The 15,332-nt window shown below is 45.0% G+C and overlaps 1 protein-coding gene and 1 long non-coding RNA gene across 4 annotated transcripts in view; one reads left to right on the top strand and one right to left on the bottom strand.

Annotated features, from left to right (window-relative positions):
• FRMD1 (FERM domain containing 1) overlaps window positions 1-15,332 on the top strand; it is a 72,071-nt gene that overhangs the window by 48,793 nt on the left and 7,946 nt on the right. For all 3 annotated transcript variants that reach the window (XM_005303946.4, XM_024112082.3, XM_024112086.3), the window contains exons 7-12: window positions 2,156-2,311; window positions 5,063-5,128; window positions 5,323-5,391; window positions 5,557-5,731; window positions 14,384-14,719; window positions 14,866-14,994. In XM_005303946.4, the coding sequence (XP_005304003.2) occupies window positions 2,156-2,311; window positions 5,063-5,128; window positions 5,323-5,391; window positions 5,557-5,731; window positions 14,384-14,719; window positions 14,866-14,994 (931 nt within the window). The remainder of the gene's footprint in view (window positions 1-2,155; window positions 2,312-5,062; window positions 5,129-5,322; window positions 5,392-5,556; window positions 5,732-14,383; window positions 14,720-14,865; window positions 14,995-15,332) is intronic.
• Window positions 7,987-11,777, bottom strand: LOC135982655 (uncharacterized). The gene is made up of 2 exons (XR_010600153.1): window positions 11,673-11,777; window positions 7,987-9,586 (listed from the first exon to the last, which is right to left on the bottom strand). It is a non-coding gene; the product is annotated as an uncharacterized LOC135982655 (long non-coding RNA).

The following is a 15,332-nucleotide window of genomic DNA, read 5'->3' as shown; positions in this document are numbered from 1 at the left end:
CAGTTTCCATGCTCCATTTTTACAGATTTTGGGGTGTTTGGGATAGTTTGGTGGTTTTTCACCCCCCCACCCCCACCCCCCCAAAGAGTCTTAATAGGTTAATTTGAATTGTAACTATCATTTTGAGCTAAAATGGTTTGCCTTTTTTAAACCTGTTATGGTGACTAACTCTGCCTGAGGGCAATGACTGAACCAGTCACTTGTCTTCTGGCCATTCAGTACCTTTGGAAGGAGGGCACAAACATGCAACGTGCAGAATGCTTCCTGCACTGTTTCCTACTCTGTTGTTACGCACGGATGCAAAGTGAACCACCAGAGTCAGTGAGAATGCAAGTAAATGACAGGGAGGGAGAGGATGATGCTCTGGACTGGGAGTCAAGAAGTCAGGGTTCTACTGGCTCTGCCTCCAACCTGCTGTGTGTATCCTTGAGCACGTCTCCTTACCTCTCTGCCTCTGATTCCCCTCCAACCCCAGCTGTTTCCAAGCGTCGGGCGGGGGAAGGGTTCAATGCAGAAGAAATGAATGGCGTCAGGAGGCAGGTGTGGTGGAGGCAGGGCAAGTCTGGACTTTTATACTCCTGAGCCCCAAGCTACTTCTCCTCCCACTGTGCACAAATACTCCCTTTTCCCTGGCAGAATTCTCCCCACTGGACTCTCTTCCCCACCCTGGAAATTGCAGTTCCCAGATGACATACACCTGGCATTACGTAGTTTCCAAAGGGTTTAAGAAGGTGGGTCTGACAGGGACTTTTCTAGGGCGGCTTTCAATCTTTTTAATCTTGCAAACATTGCAAAGGCCAAGGCTGAGCACAGCCCAGCTGCATTGAGCCACAGGCCCACGCCAGCGTGTAGATGATTTATTATTACAGATAGCAAAATCTGGCATCTAGGGGGATGCTTCTCTCCCTGTCCCCAGGGTACAGCAGGGAAGACACTGCATGATCTACTTTTTTAACCGCATCTCATTCAGATCGGTGGCCGAAGGCTACTGCAACCCAAATAATGAATATAAAGGGTGGAGCTGCAGGCTAGCAAGTGGGAAATCTGGCTTTGAACTCTGGACTTGGCTCCCAGCTATAGCCTCGTGATGCTGTACAGCTGCTGGCTGATAAGATCAAGAGTGACATTGTCAGAGCTCAGCCTTCTTGGTAGGAGGATGATTATAGTCACATGAGGTCTGTGCACAGGGAAAAGCAGGGAGTTTGTATAAGAAGGCAAAAGAAGAGCTTAATAGAACTATGGAAAAGGCTCTGTTTGGTCACTGTTCATATCCCTGCTTGGGCAATTTGCTCCCTATTGGATATTCTCAAGTGCTTTGCACAGTCTAGTTTTAAATGTCCTGTGTAATGGGGCTTTGTGAAGAAGCAAGTTTAGCATAAATTTCTTCCTATCTCTGTTGCAACTGTTCCCAACCCAGCCCTTCCTATGTGGGGGAAGGCTTTAACATTACCCTAGAATACTGCATTATTCTACAGTAACACATGGCTGAGTGATCTGAGCACAAGACCAGGAGCCAGGAACTCCTGAGCTGTAAACTCTGGCACTCATTGGCCCTGGAAACATCACTGAACTTTGGTGCAAATTTTCCCATCTGTAAAATGGGAGGATAGTAATACTTGCCTACCTCCATAGAGGCAATGAGAGGTGTATTTAGTTATTATTGATAAAGCACTGTGAAGATGAACACTGCTAAATAAGCACCATGTGTAATTATTATTGATGCATATACTAGCATTTCTGCAGTGTTTGGGCCGTGGCTGCAGAATACGCCAGTATTTTAGGTAGTATTAGATAGCTGCCTGTAAGTGTTTAGCAAAACTGAAACCTGAGAAGAATTGCCAGGACTAGAGAATACAAATATTAAATACCAAATACTATTGTCTTATTGCGCTCAGATATTGCATGTTATGATTTTGCCACATAGTTAAGGGGGGAACTATTCAGAGACCTTATTCTCTAATATCTTTTGGGCAAATTTAAATGCTGGCTCTTCAAGGAGAGAGAGTTCAGTGAACTTACATTGCCTGGTGTGGTGTTCAGGTTAACTGGGAAAGAGCTTCCGTTTCCACTCTTGTTTGGTCCTTGCTGTTGACCCAGCTGCCTCCCGTTGGGATCGTTGAAAAGCTGCTGACCATGTCTCTTTCCTTTGTGGCAGATAATTGCAAAGAGGGGGAGTGACTATATCTTGAAGCATGCTCCAGAGATGCACCAAGAACAGCAAGGTCTGACTGCTAAAGATGCAATCCTGAAGTTCATTAAGGAGTCCTGTTTGCTGGAAGATGTACCTGTCCATTATTACAGATTACAGAAGGTTAAACAAACAGCTGCTTATTTCATCCTTTTGTCAAAGATGAATGTGCTGCTGGGTTTCTTTTCACTTTATAAATGTTGTGTCTCTAATGTTAAAAGCAGAGGCTTTGCCACATGTGGGAGTGAATCCATTTGTATCTGGGGAGGCTCCATTGATGTGCACAATACCGTTCCATGGCAGACTCATTTGGTAGAGAGAAGAAACACCTTTTAAGTTCTCAGCCTTTGATTCACAGCCCCACAAGTAGGTCAGCCTCCCTTCTCTAAGGGTAGAGGACCTACACTACCCGGTAGTTCGGCGGCAAGCAAATAGAACTTCTGGGTTCGACTTATCGCATTTTGTCTGGACGAGATAAGTCGAACCCGGAAGTGCTCGCCGTCGACTGCAGTACTCCAGCTCGGTGAGAGGAGTACTGCGAAGTCGACGGGGGAGCCTGCCTGCCACATCTGGACTGAGGTAGGTTCGAACTAAGGTACTTCGAACTTCAGCTACGTTATTCACGTAGCTGAAGTTGCGTACCTTAGTTCGAACTGGGGGGTTAGTGTAGACCTGCCCTAAGAGTAGGGTGGAGTCTGCTCCCATTCCATTCCACGCTGCTCTGTGTGATGCCACAGCAACTGCTATAGAGTATTTTTTGGGTGCATCTGAGGACTGGCTGAATGTGGAATCGTGGGAGGGGAAAACACTGAAGCCGTATGTTGTCAGATGAGGGAGATTGATTTTAGGGGGCGAGGGGGGGAAGAGGATTGTTGACAGGATAATCAAAGGGGTCTGTCCTATGGCATTCAAGTGCTGTGAAACAGTGAAAGAGATTATTTGTATTATCATAGCACTGAGGGACCCCAGTCATGGCCCGGGACCCCTTTATGCCAGGGGCTTTGCAAACACAGGACAAAAAGACAGTCCCTGCCCCCAAAGAGCTTACAGTCTAGCGCTGAGTGTGCCCAAATAGCAATTTTTGTACCTCTTTGTTCTCGATGTGCATATTTTTCAGTTTTTTTTTAATTATTTAGTTATTTTATTTCCTTTTTGCCACCTACTCCCTCCCCTCCAGTCTCCTCAATTGCTGTTTGTTCCCAGGCAGATGATGTTACAGGATGGGGAGGTGAGGAGGTGCCTCTTGCATTTTGACTTGATAAGTGACCTACTGTAGGCAATGGAAGGACAATATCCAGAGTCCAAGAGCAAATATTCACCCCTGGGTGAGTTTCCTTTCCCACTTAGGCAAGCCAGGTCCTAGGAGATGCACAGGGCTTTTCCTGAGTGCACGCGGTCCACTTTGCCAGAGCTTACTGAATAATTTGAAGGCTTCCTGATCCAGTCTGTCTTTCTGTGCTGGTCACATTCAAGCAAGGTTATGTCCAGGAGATACCAAAAGCTTAAGAGGCCTGTTTCATTCCATTAAATCTCTGAGATGCTCCACTTAGGGGGAAAACATCAAGAAGAAAGTTTCAGGTTCTCTACAGGAAATACGTTCCAATTTGGGCTCAGATTCTAATGATGTTGATTTAACCTCTCATAAGCCACATCCATTCCCTCATCTTCTCCCTGCTTTGACTCTAATGCCGTTAATGATCGTCATAAGACAATCTGGCTTGCACTTGAAGGCTATAAGAAACGCACTGGCAGGATGTGATACAATTTATGTCCAGAGGCATGACAGGTGTGAAATCGGTTGTCCTTAATACCTGAATTCCTGTCTGTCTTGAATTGTAGCATATGTTAACTGTTACATACATTGCTATGGCCGCAACACATTGTCCTTCCCGCTGCCAACTCCACCAGAGAGGCAAGAATACTGGCGTGAGCAAGTTTATCCATCCATCGTTGGATTACGAAGCACCAGCCCATTTGGACAGTATGTCAGAGGAGCCAGCTGCTGGTGGCTTGTGTGGCAGTGCATTGTGCCAACTCATGGGAGATCTGAGTTTAAGAGCAGTCTCACATCTCCTGGTCTCTGGGCTGGCGAGGCTCACATCTGTTTCCTACCCTGTTTCCCCTCTCCAGGCCAGTTTATGAATTAGATAAAGCCGACACCTTTCAAAGCACATGTGTCCATCAAGGTGCAGCACAGGTACAATAGGATAATGATCCTAATAATCCTTTAAAAGCCTTAAGTATAAAACTATGCTACAGTATATACTGAGGACAGAGCGAAAATGCTAAAAAGCTAGATCCAAAGCTGCATTAACCAACACCAAGTCATTCCACCTATGGGGCTTTATTAACCCCTGCTGCTGAACTGCACCTCCAGGTTCCAGCAAGGCCACTAGTGGGAACATTTCTGCCCTGGCAAGTAGGTGGGACAAGCAGAACTAATAACAGTTTGTTTCAGTCTCTACTTCTGTGCTGTGCAGGTAGGGGTGTTCCTGGGGATAGCAGTGGAAGCAGATTGAAGTAAGGGGCGATCGGCTATGAATAACCGCTTTTTTAAATAAATGACAGTGCTCTAAATTCAGTAAAGCCATTGGATTCCACTTCAATGACTGCAGGTTGTCTTAGGTGTTCAGTATGTGGTGGAAACTCTCAAGACCCCAGCATGAGAAGAACTACACAAGTGAGATATTTAACTTAGTGTTTTTCAGTGAGGAAATGGACGCACAAAAAAACCCAGCTAAAAGGGGGGAGGGGGAGATATGAAAGTCTAATAACTTGTACTGAATTGGGATAACCTTGCTGCAGCTATCAGTCAGTGCGGGTCTGTGTGAGTATGGGCTACTTTTTTGACCTCAGACCTTTATATTCTTGTAGGATAAGAAGGAAGATCGCCCAACAGTTGTCCTGGGCCTCACCCTTAAAGGAATTCACATCTATCAGGTAACCGAATGAAATGAAAGCTATTGATGTACCATTAATTCCATCTAGCCCTCAGCACTCCCTTCTCCCTGTCTCGTTTATGTTCGCCAGACTCTGTATTTCACATTCTTGATTGCGTGTGAATTCCTTGCACATCTCCCCCTCCTCCTTATATCTGCCAGCCCTTGTGTCACCGGGTGTTTGATATGTTGCAGGAGGTGAACCATGTCAGCCAGCTGCTGTATGACTTTCCCTGGTCACACATTGGGAAACTCGCGTTTCTGGTGAGTGTAGCGGAATATGGCCGCCTGGAACCTGGCAAAGCAGTTGGCTTGCCTGCATTTCCGTGCCAAGCTTTACTAGTGTAAATAAAAATGTATTGATCTTTGCCACTGACTGATAACATCCCTCTCCTCATTTTTCTGGGATTGCTCCTTCTGTTTGTCCAGGGGAAAAAATTTGAGATCCAGCCGGACGGTTTGCCCTCTGCCCGGAAGCTGGTGTACTACACGGGTTGCCCTTTCCGGTCACGACACTTGCTGCAGCTCCTGAGCAACAGCCACCGACTCTTTCTGAACATCCAGCCGGTGCTGAAGCATATCCGAAAGCTGGAGGAGGCGGAAGGTACGTGATGGGGAGCAGACTTCATAGTGGCTTCTTCTTATTTGATAGCCTTTCTGTCACGAAAGTGAAGATGGTGAGAGGAAGGAGAGGGATCAGGTTTGTTCCCGTTGGTTAGCATGAAATGGTTACGACTCCCACTGCGTGACTTGGGTTTTCTCTCACTAGAGAGACTGTGTTCAGGAAACAAAGGGAGATTTCCTCCTTTCCTGAGGTGAGTGGTGATTCTCGCTCATTGTCCACTCAACCTTATTTTGACCTTTAAGTTCTGAAAAAGATTTGAATTATGATAGGATCTGCAGTTACTCAAGGTATGCTACAAATCATGGTCACTCTGCTGTATTAAAGGTACCATTTATGAAGGGTTGCTAAATAGTTAATCAATTGCTATAGATTGATCGAGTCCAGCCATTCAGGAGGTTACTTCATAACCATCTGGAACACATTGCTCATGTTTGTAACATGGGCATAACATCTAATAATTTATCTTTAAACATAGCCTGAATATATAAATTGTAATTAAAATGATACGAGCTGTCAATCCTGTGGCTTCAGGGTTTAAGATGATTCCCAGAAGGAGTCAGGAAGCAACTTCTTCCTGTGGTTTTGTATTGCCCACTTGAGTTTAATTATGGGGAATTCACATCTGTCTGAACCAGTGAGCATTGGCTATCCTGAGTCAGGATACAGGGCAAGATGACCCATTGGCCACTTCTAGTACGGTCCTTCTCTGTGTTGTTCTGTTTTTTGTGTTAACTGTTAATCCCAATTACAGTGTGTAAAGAAGGTTACTGAGGAATATGGGTTCCAGTCAATGGCATGTGACCATCATCTGCTAAAGAATGCTGTTAGAACATTAACACAATGCATTTGGGCAGGGTATTCTACGACTGCCATTATGGAGGTTTTGCGCCTTCCTCTGAGGCATCTGGTGCTGGCCATTGTACCAGACAGGATATTGGGCGAGATGGACCATTGGTCTCAACCCAGTCTGGCAAATCTTATAATATTTGTGAAAACAAAATGCAGCAGGTTTGGAAATACATAAATGTCAGGAGTCAAAGTGGGCTCTACTTGTGACCTGCTTGACACACACACTGTTCTGATAGTTCTTTCCCATTCCCTTGTGGCTTATTTAGGACTCAATCCTGTGAGGTGCTGAGCATTAACTCCCATTGACTTGAATGGGAGTTCAGTGCATACCTCAAAATTTTGTTTCTTTTACAGATTTCAAGTCCTATCCACACAAGAAAATTGACCCATTGCTGACAATGACTGTGAGCAGTAAGTTCCCCCAGGACTAGTGTTTTGAAATAGCTTTATCCCATTTCCTATACTAGCATTTAAACATCTTTGAACACCAATACAGGAGGACCCCTGCTGACAACTGTTTTCAGAGATGGGTCAATTTCCTGGTGCAGATGGGCTCAGTCTTGCCACCACTGAAGTAATTGGGAGTTTTGCCTTTTAATAGCATGGGAGCAGGATCAGTCCCTAAGCTACTAAGTGCTCGGACATACAGAACCCCCTTTCTCGGCCTGCCACGCAAGCTACCTTGATCCTCAAAATACTTCACACGTTATCTTAATTTAGTGAGAAGTTTTTCAGCTCCACAGAATACTTATAATTGGTTTTTGTTTTTCATTTTAAGAATGATCATTGCAAGTTGCCTAGATAACATAACTCTCAACCAAAATGTGTTTGTTTTACTCCACACCTGGGGTGAAACTCTCCCTGTCTGGCTGCTCTAATTCACCAGATCTTAACTAAGCTGCAAAGTATGCATCGCAGAAATAATAGTGTTAATAGCCAGCTGGGTGTCCCCTACTCCATCAGAATACACAATATATAAAAACGTGATACTATTTTTGCTTCTGTTGGTTTTTAATACCTAATGTATGATTCTGCCTCCCCGCCTCATGTTCTTGGTGCTCTGCTGATTTACAATCATTTGGATTAATATTTGCGGTCTGTAAATAAGTTCAAATGTCCATTAAATGGGGACAATGATACTAACACACCCTTACAAACCGAGGTGCTATGTAAGTGCTAAGTATTATTCATTTAAAATTAATTCTGAATGATTGAATACATGGCTAACTGGAGGGGATGACACTTCAGAATGTTAAACATGCAGTCACTGTTATACAACTTAACTTTTTTTAATCTAAAAAACAATCCTCAACTTAACTTTGCAAGCCCTCTGTCAGTGGAGCCAAAAAATCTAAATCAAAGTTAATAGCCAGGACTTTCAAAAGGACTAGTGATTTTTTTATTATTATTTTTTTTTGTGTGGATGTGACACATTACAGGGGCATGATTTTCAGAGTGGGGAATGCTCTCCACGTTTTGAAAATAAGTTACCTTCAAGGTTACTTAAGTTGGGCACCCAAAATTCCTGGTCACTTTTTTTTGAACAATATTAGCCAGCATTTGTGCATCTTCATTAGTTCCTTCTCCCAGCAAAGCCTGATAGATCTTTTAAGTTCCTAGCTGTTCCTGATGTCATGAGCAGCTCCCCTCTCCATGTTCAAAATGAGCTGTAGTGGCTCAAAGTCCAATATTTCTGCTTCAGTGGACTTAGCCACTAAAGTTCCTCTCAAATGTGGAAACCAGGATTGTTTGAAGGAGTGGGAGGTCTGTTACACCTCACTGTTGAGAAGTAGACTGAATGGCATTGGAGTAGGACGACAAGAGTTTCTAAGGAGACCGATTGGATCTGAGGTGGGACAGGGACGTTTCTTTTTTATGTTTGGTTTGAGAAGGAAAGGTGAGGAGTGTGTGGAAGAGTGGCAGGGAACAGCTTGTATGGAAAAGAAGAACACTCCTTCCTGATTTCCCTGTCTATTTCAGTTTGGTACCTAAGACAGTAGCCATGGCAATAATATCAGTTGCCTAAGGTTAACAGTATGGACAGCCACAGCATAATGACTCCATCAGCCAGCTAAGCTTGTATTTTAAAATATTGCTGATCTCCTCCTCCTCCTCCTCATGTAAATCCAGTTTTGAACAGTGATTCTGGGAAAAATCCACAGAATCCATTTGTCTTGGGATGGGGGGCACTTTGTGAATGCTCATGATCCCCATTATTTATCTTGGCAGTTGAACTCCCTAAAACAAACTAGTGAGTATGTGGGTATAAAAATGGGGGAGGAGGGTACAGTCACCTGCTTTTAGTCCTTAGGAAATCCGTGTGATATCCAGAGCTCTAGGCATTAGACAGAGCTCAAGGTAATGTGGAGAAGACTGAGGTCATGTCACTTAATGATAGGTGGAGCAGGGACATCCTACTTTCCTTGCAAGGAAGACTGAAGTCCTTAAGAGTCCGGATGTTAAATTACACCCAAAAATAAACTAAATCAATTCATTGTATAGCATAGCCCCCTTCTCTTCCCACTTCCTAAAGGTCGTTAATAAGGACTTCAGTAGGTTGTGTTCACTTCTGTTGCCCACCGGTAAAAGATGGGGTGTGGCGAGCAACCCAGGCACCAACCTGGTGGTTTGGTTCAGGTTCACTTTTTCCTCCTTGTTCCTTTTTCTGCTACAGCCTTACCCTCTTACTCTTGAGTTTGCTTTCCTCTTCCTTCCACTAAGCTCAGTTACACAATGGGTGCAGTTAAACACAGCACTAATCACTAGTGACAGGTTTGAGGTGACCGGCATGCCTGAAGGGTGTGGGGGTGTGCAGAAGAATGAGAGAGATGGGGCGGGGGAGGTAAACCAGCAAAAGGAATGTAACAGTAGTTTACATATGTCTGAGTGCATAAAGGGCTCAGCAGTGACTCACTGAAGAGACTGTCTAAAGCAGGGGTCAGCAACCTTTCGGAAGTGACAGGTTTCAGAGTAGCAGGACAGTCTCTGCAAAACAATAAATGGACACAAATCTGACATCAGGAATCATAACATTCAAAAACCAGTGGGAGAACACTTCAACCTCTCTAACCACTCAGTGACAGACTTGAAGGTGGCAATTTTGCAACAAAAAAACTTGAAAAACAGACTCCCAAGAGAGACTGCTGAACTTGAATTAATATGCAAATTAGATACAATTAACTTTGGTCTAAACAGAGACTGGGAATGGTTGGGTCATTACACTAATTGAATCTATTTCCCATGTTAAGTATCCTCACACCTTCTATGGGTCATCTCGATTTATCACTTCAAAGGTGTTTTTTTTTCTCCTGCTGATGATAGCTCTTCTTAATTGATTGGCCTCTTACAGTTGGTATGGCTACTTTCATCTTTTCATGTTCTCTGTATGTATAAATATCTTCTTTCTGTGTGTTCCATTCTATGCATCTGAAGAAGTAGGCTGTAGCCCATGAAAGCTTATGCTCAAATAAATGTGTTAGTCTCTAAGGTGCCACAAGTACTCCTGTTCTTTCAGAAGTGGTGTGCCGAGTCTTCATTTATTCACTCTAATTTAAGGTTTCGTGTGCCAGGAATACATTTTAATGTTTTTAGAAGGGCTCTTTCTATAAATCTATAATATATAACTAAAATATTGTATGTAAAGTAAATAAGGTTCTTAAAATGTTTAAGAAGCTTCATTTAAAATTAAATTAAAATACAGAGCCCCCCGGACTGGTGGCCAGGACCCGGGCAGTGTGAGTGCCACTGAAAACCAGCTCGCGTGCTGCCTTCGGCATGTGTGCCTTAGATTGTGTACCCCTGGTCTAAAGAAACCTAAAGCTCTGTGGTGTATTGTCTCCATCCTCCTCCCACCCCAACCTCTCAGACTTCACAAGTCCTTGGAGGAAGGTGGACTACAGCTGGCTTTAGCATTCACTGAGCCCCAAACTGGGGTTGGTGAAAATGGGCCATATGCTGCCTCCCTTTCCCATCCCACTGCCAGGTAGGTAAGTTGTTTCACTGTCTGATCTTGCTTCCAGGAGTGGGGGAAGGGGGAAGATAAAGCGATTATGCTGGCCCAGGAAATGAAATCTGCACGGGGACTCCAAAAGCCAGCAAGTTGAGCAGTCCCCATCAGTGCTTGACCCAAGTTCCCAGCTGCACCCAATATCCACTGTCACTTAAACTCTCTGTGCCCCCATTTCCCACCTGTAAAACAGGGAGGATTGCACTTCATATGTAAGTGTTGTGAGGATGTTTATCTGAAGTGTGCAGATACTAGGGTGATGGGGGGGGGGGGCTATATAAGTACAATAGGTAGAGGAATGGGAGGCACAGAGAAAGATGGTTGAGACTCCCTGGCTTGGGACTGATTGTGTACTGACTCCGTCAGAGTTTACAGCAGCCCTGAGGCTGCACTAAAATGTGCCTGCTGACTGTTGCCTCCAGAATAGGTGGAGCACAGTGCGAGTCCCTTGCTGTCCCCTGCCTCCTGCATGAGGGAGTCTTACCTAGGCCTATCTGGGTGTCCACTCTCTAACATCACCACCCTTGCAGGCACTGTGACAGTCTGGTCAGGGGGCAGTCCAGATCAGCTGGGTTGTCACCATTTGCCCTGCAGCTCGGTGCCTTTCAGTGCCTTGCTACTGTAGCAGCCAGCCAGGGATATTCACAGTCAGCAAGTAGTATACTTGTCTCCCGCAGCCCTGATCCGGCAGCTCTGACCCCAGCCTTGGTTACAGCCAGCAAGGTGACTCCCAACTCACTCCCAGCCCCAAACCCTGTGCTTTGTAATGTCCAGCCTTCTCCTGGACAGTTCAGAGAAATTTTGTTCTTGTAGAGAGACAGAAGTACATCACAATTTATTGACTTAACTGGGATAAACATACCCTTTCATTTAAACACTGCACTGAGTTGGTTTATAGTAAATATAAAAGAAATTTATTAACAAGAGGACATAGGTTAAGAGATACCAAGTAAAAGCAAGAAAGTTAAAAAGGGTCACAAGCATATAAAATTGAAAAACACACATCTAATAGTCTAAAACTTAACTTAGCAAGGTACAAGCTCTGTTCAAGATATTTTTCCTCACCTGTATTTATTTCCCAGAGATTTCAACCACCCTTAGTTGAAGGACCCATCTTTCTCCACTCACAAGAGTTCTGTTCCCTTGTCTCTGTCTTGTGATGTATGCCAAAGATTGCTTCTCTCCTTACTTGCATCTTCCAAAGTTCAATGAACTTGTTTCACGAGGCAGGATGACCTCATGCTGTTTTTTTTGTTTTGTTTTTTGTTTTCTTCTTGTGGGCTTCCTATCCCCCTGCTGATTTCTCTGTAAATGGAGCTCCCATTGTTTCTGGTCACACCATGCTTAATTTATGAAGGAGACAGGTAAATAACTGCCTTCTCTCCTGTCTGGAAGGGAACCTGTTTCTCCCTCTTTGTTTTAAAATCTGGGGACACAATATCAATATCATTAAGAAACCACATTTACCCATATAGTATTGTTACTGGTGAACAATAATGTTGTGCAACGTATGCAGGGCCGGCTCCAGGGTTTTGGCCGCCGCAAGCAGCCAACCCGCCCCTCCCCCCCCCCCCCCCCCCCAAAAAAAAAAGCCGCGATCGCAGTCTGCGGCGGCAATTCAGCGGGAGGTCCTTCGCTCCCAGCAGGAGTGAGGGACCGTCCGCTGAATTGCCGCCGAACAGTTGGACCTGCCGCCCCTCTCTGAAGTGACCGCCCCAAGCACCTGCTTGGTAAGCTGGTGCCTGGAGCCGGCCCTGAATGTATGTGTGTCCTTAACTTCCAGAAAAGACCTCACTCAATACACTTTTATAATACAATAATATTGTATACAGTCAGTTGATTCAATTGCTTCTCGTTTTGAGGTTCAGCCCCCTGTCTTTATAAATAATAAACCTTTGAAATGGACTCTTTGGAAAGTAAAACCCAGACCTGCCCTCTCTCTCCTGCTGGTTCAGATGCCATGCTCCCTTCTCCCCCCATTGGTAGAGAGAGGTTTGCCTCCCCCCTCCCCCTTGTTAGCTTAACAGGTTTGTTTACACAATATGTGAGCACATTCTCCTTCTTTCACAGTACTTTGGAAGCAACTCCGAGGTGGGGAAAATACAGTTCCTTTATCTAAGACAGACCTGTTTACCAACCGCCTAGTATACCTGGTTTAAACACTCTTTAGTAATCATTCCAGCATATGCCCTAACACTTAATATACATTGTACACATGCATCATGGAAGAATATCAATGATCAGTGAGTTATTCATAAATGATACCTCACCCAGCATATTTTGTACAAAGCTTATTACAATAGTGTGTAGGATGTGAGTACAGGGGTGCTTGGTGTCACAGCCACTCAAGCCTTCTCCTCTGGGCTATGCCAGTTCTCTTTGCCTTGCAAGTTAACAATAGATGCACCCCAATCCCCGAGCCCCTTTGAAGTGTTCCCCTTTGATACCCAGCCCCCGACACTGCTGAAAGGATAGAGATTTTACTAGAAACAAGAGTGTGAGGGAAACAAATGATAACTTGCAGTACAAAAAATCGTAAAATGTGAACGTGGGTCTGCACTTAATAGTTAACTTTCTTATCTAATAAAGTAGGTTTTCATCCCCCAAAGTTTCAGTCAGTTGCAGAGCTGGCTGGCTTCACAGGAATCAGGATCCAGTATTTAATGAGAACACCCCTGTTCCTCAAGATGTGTCTTCAGTGCATGGATCCACAGTGCCTTTCCATATTCTCTGTTATGCAGAAACAGGTTTTTTGTCTTTACTCCTAGGAAGGAGTTTCAGTTGTTTGCAGTTGTCTCCATTGGCTTTCCATTGAAAGTCTTGGAGCAAGGCCAGTCAGTTGAGCCTTGCATTGCATCACTGGCTAAACAGGGTGGGGTGACACCTCCCTCCTGCCTGAATGGGCCATCACGAGACATATCCCCTGGTGACTAACTTTTTACACTCCCAGTCCATAAAGTAGACATGCAGTATAAATACATAATTCCTTCAGTATTACCCATACAGACATCTTGCAATGAATATGAATCTTGACAGGTAAGTTTCTGTAGATACCTTTTAGATGTTACTCTTTATGGATAACTGTCCTGCAAGTCATGTTTGGTGTCCATGAGTTTGTCAGGTCTGAGGTGAGAGTTGTTTGCGAAGATCGGGGGACTCTTTGCCAAGGAGCCACAGTAGTGTTGCAGACCCACCATCTAATCTGTGGATTGATGTAGGAGCTGATGCACATGGAGGGAGGGGAGGAAATCTTTGGCTGAGGAGATCTGTTAACTTTTCAGCCCCTCTGAAGCAAAGAAGAAAATGTGGTCCTTGTTTGTGCTTAATATTGGCCCTGTGGATGGTCTGTTCGGAGTAGAGAGCTAAGCATCTCGCTAGCTCCTGTTTGAATGACCTCAGGATCTACTATAGAAACTTGTGAGGAGGGACCCAATTAAGATATGTTTCCAGTGGGGGCATAGCCTCACGTACGCCTCCATGCATCGCCTACCACTTCTACACAATTCCCTTGTGCCCCTACAATTGCGCCCACCCTCCCCATTTCCTTCAGATTATGGGCCCGTCACTGATTAGCATGCTGAGACCGCAACAGACCACAGTCCTATGTTAAACTCAGGACAGTCGCCCCTCTTGAGGCTTCTACTCCCCCTTCCTTACAATGGTTTTCTCTAGAGCAGGAGTCATGGTGAAGAGAATCAATGAATTTTAGGACCTCCCTTTGGATTTAATTTGTTTTATCTCCAATTGGTTCCTTTCCCCACTGTCCCCCCATATAGAGAAGAAGCGTTATCGGGAATCCTACATCAGTGACACTCTGGAGATGGACCTTGACCCCTCGGATAAGCACTCCCACGGCAGTGGAAGCAGTGGGGGCAGCCGGAGGAACAATAGACTATCTCGTCAGTCAACTGGGAGCCACGGCAGCTCGCACACGTCTGGTATTGAGGCAGATTCGAGGCACAGGATGTCAGTGGAAATGTCAGTGGATGAGCCCTTCGGTATCGATCGGGTTCATCGGAAGGAGAAATCATGCAGCTCGACCGTTAGCTATGGCAGCTCTGGCATTGACAGTGGTGGCAAAGGGAGAGCTGAAGATGACTCTCAGGATGACGGTAAGGAAGTGTGTGTGGGGGGGGGGGAATGTGGTGTTTAGTAACCCTGGTCCTATGCTGTTGTAATGGAAAGGAGGAGGTAATGAAACTTCAAATGACTTGGGAGGGCAGAGACATGACGTTAACTGCTCTTCTTTCTCTTCCAGAGGTTGAGCTGGCAGTGGATGAGCCGGAGGAGGTGCCTGTGGATGAGCCTGTAGAGAGAAACCAGTTGGAGGAGGCAGCTGAAGGAGAGTCTGTCAGTTCTCTTGCTTTAGATGCACTTTGCTGTCAAGGTGAGGTGGTTTTCTGCAATCGTTCCATGCTCCCCTCAAGGTTGTGTATAGTTTCATGGAGATGTGCGTGGCAAGCACAGAATCATCCGGAAGGGATTCCGAGGTAGGCGTGCTGGGAATTGGCTCTCTGTGTTACAGTTCAGTTCTCTCTCTTTGTGGCTTAAGACCAGACTGGAAGCCAAGTCCTATAGAGGTGAAATGCAAGTGTGCTATATTATACTGCAGCATCATCCCTGTCCTCCGTAATGGCCTCCGTTTTTCCCTTACCCATCTCAGATTTTTTTTTTTTAATTGATTCATGAACATCTCTTCTGTGTGACTTGAAAACATATGTAAGC

Source organism: Chrysemys picta, chromosome 3 (genome assembly GCF_011386835.1).
Source record: "Chrysemys picta bellii isolate R12L10 chromosome 3, ASM1138683v2, whole genome shotgun sequence".
In the NCBI taxonomy this organism is placed as follows: Eukaryota; Metazoa; Chordata; order Testudines; family Emydidae; genus Chrysemys; species Chrysemys picta.
This window is presented reverse-complemented; position numbering and strand designations above follow the sequence as displayed.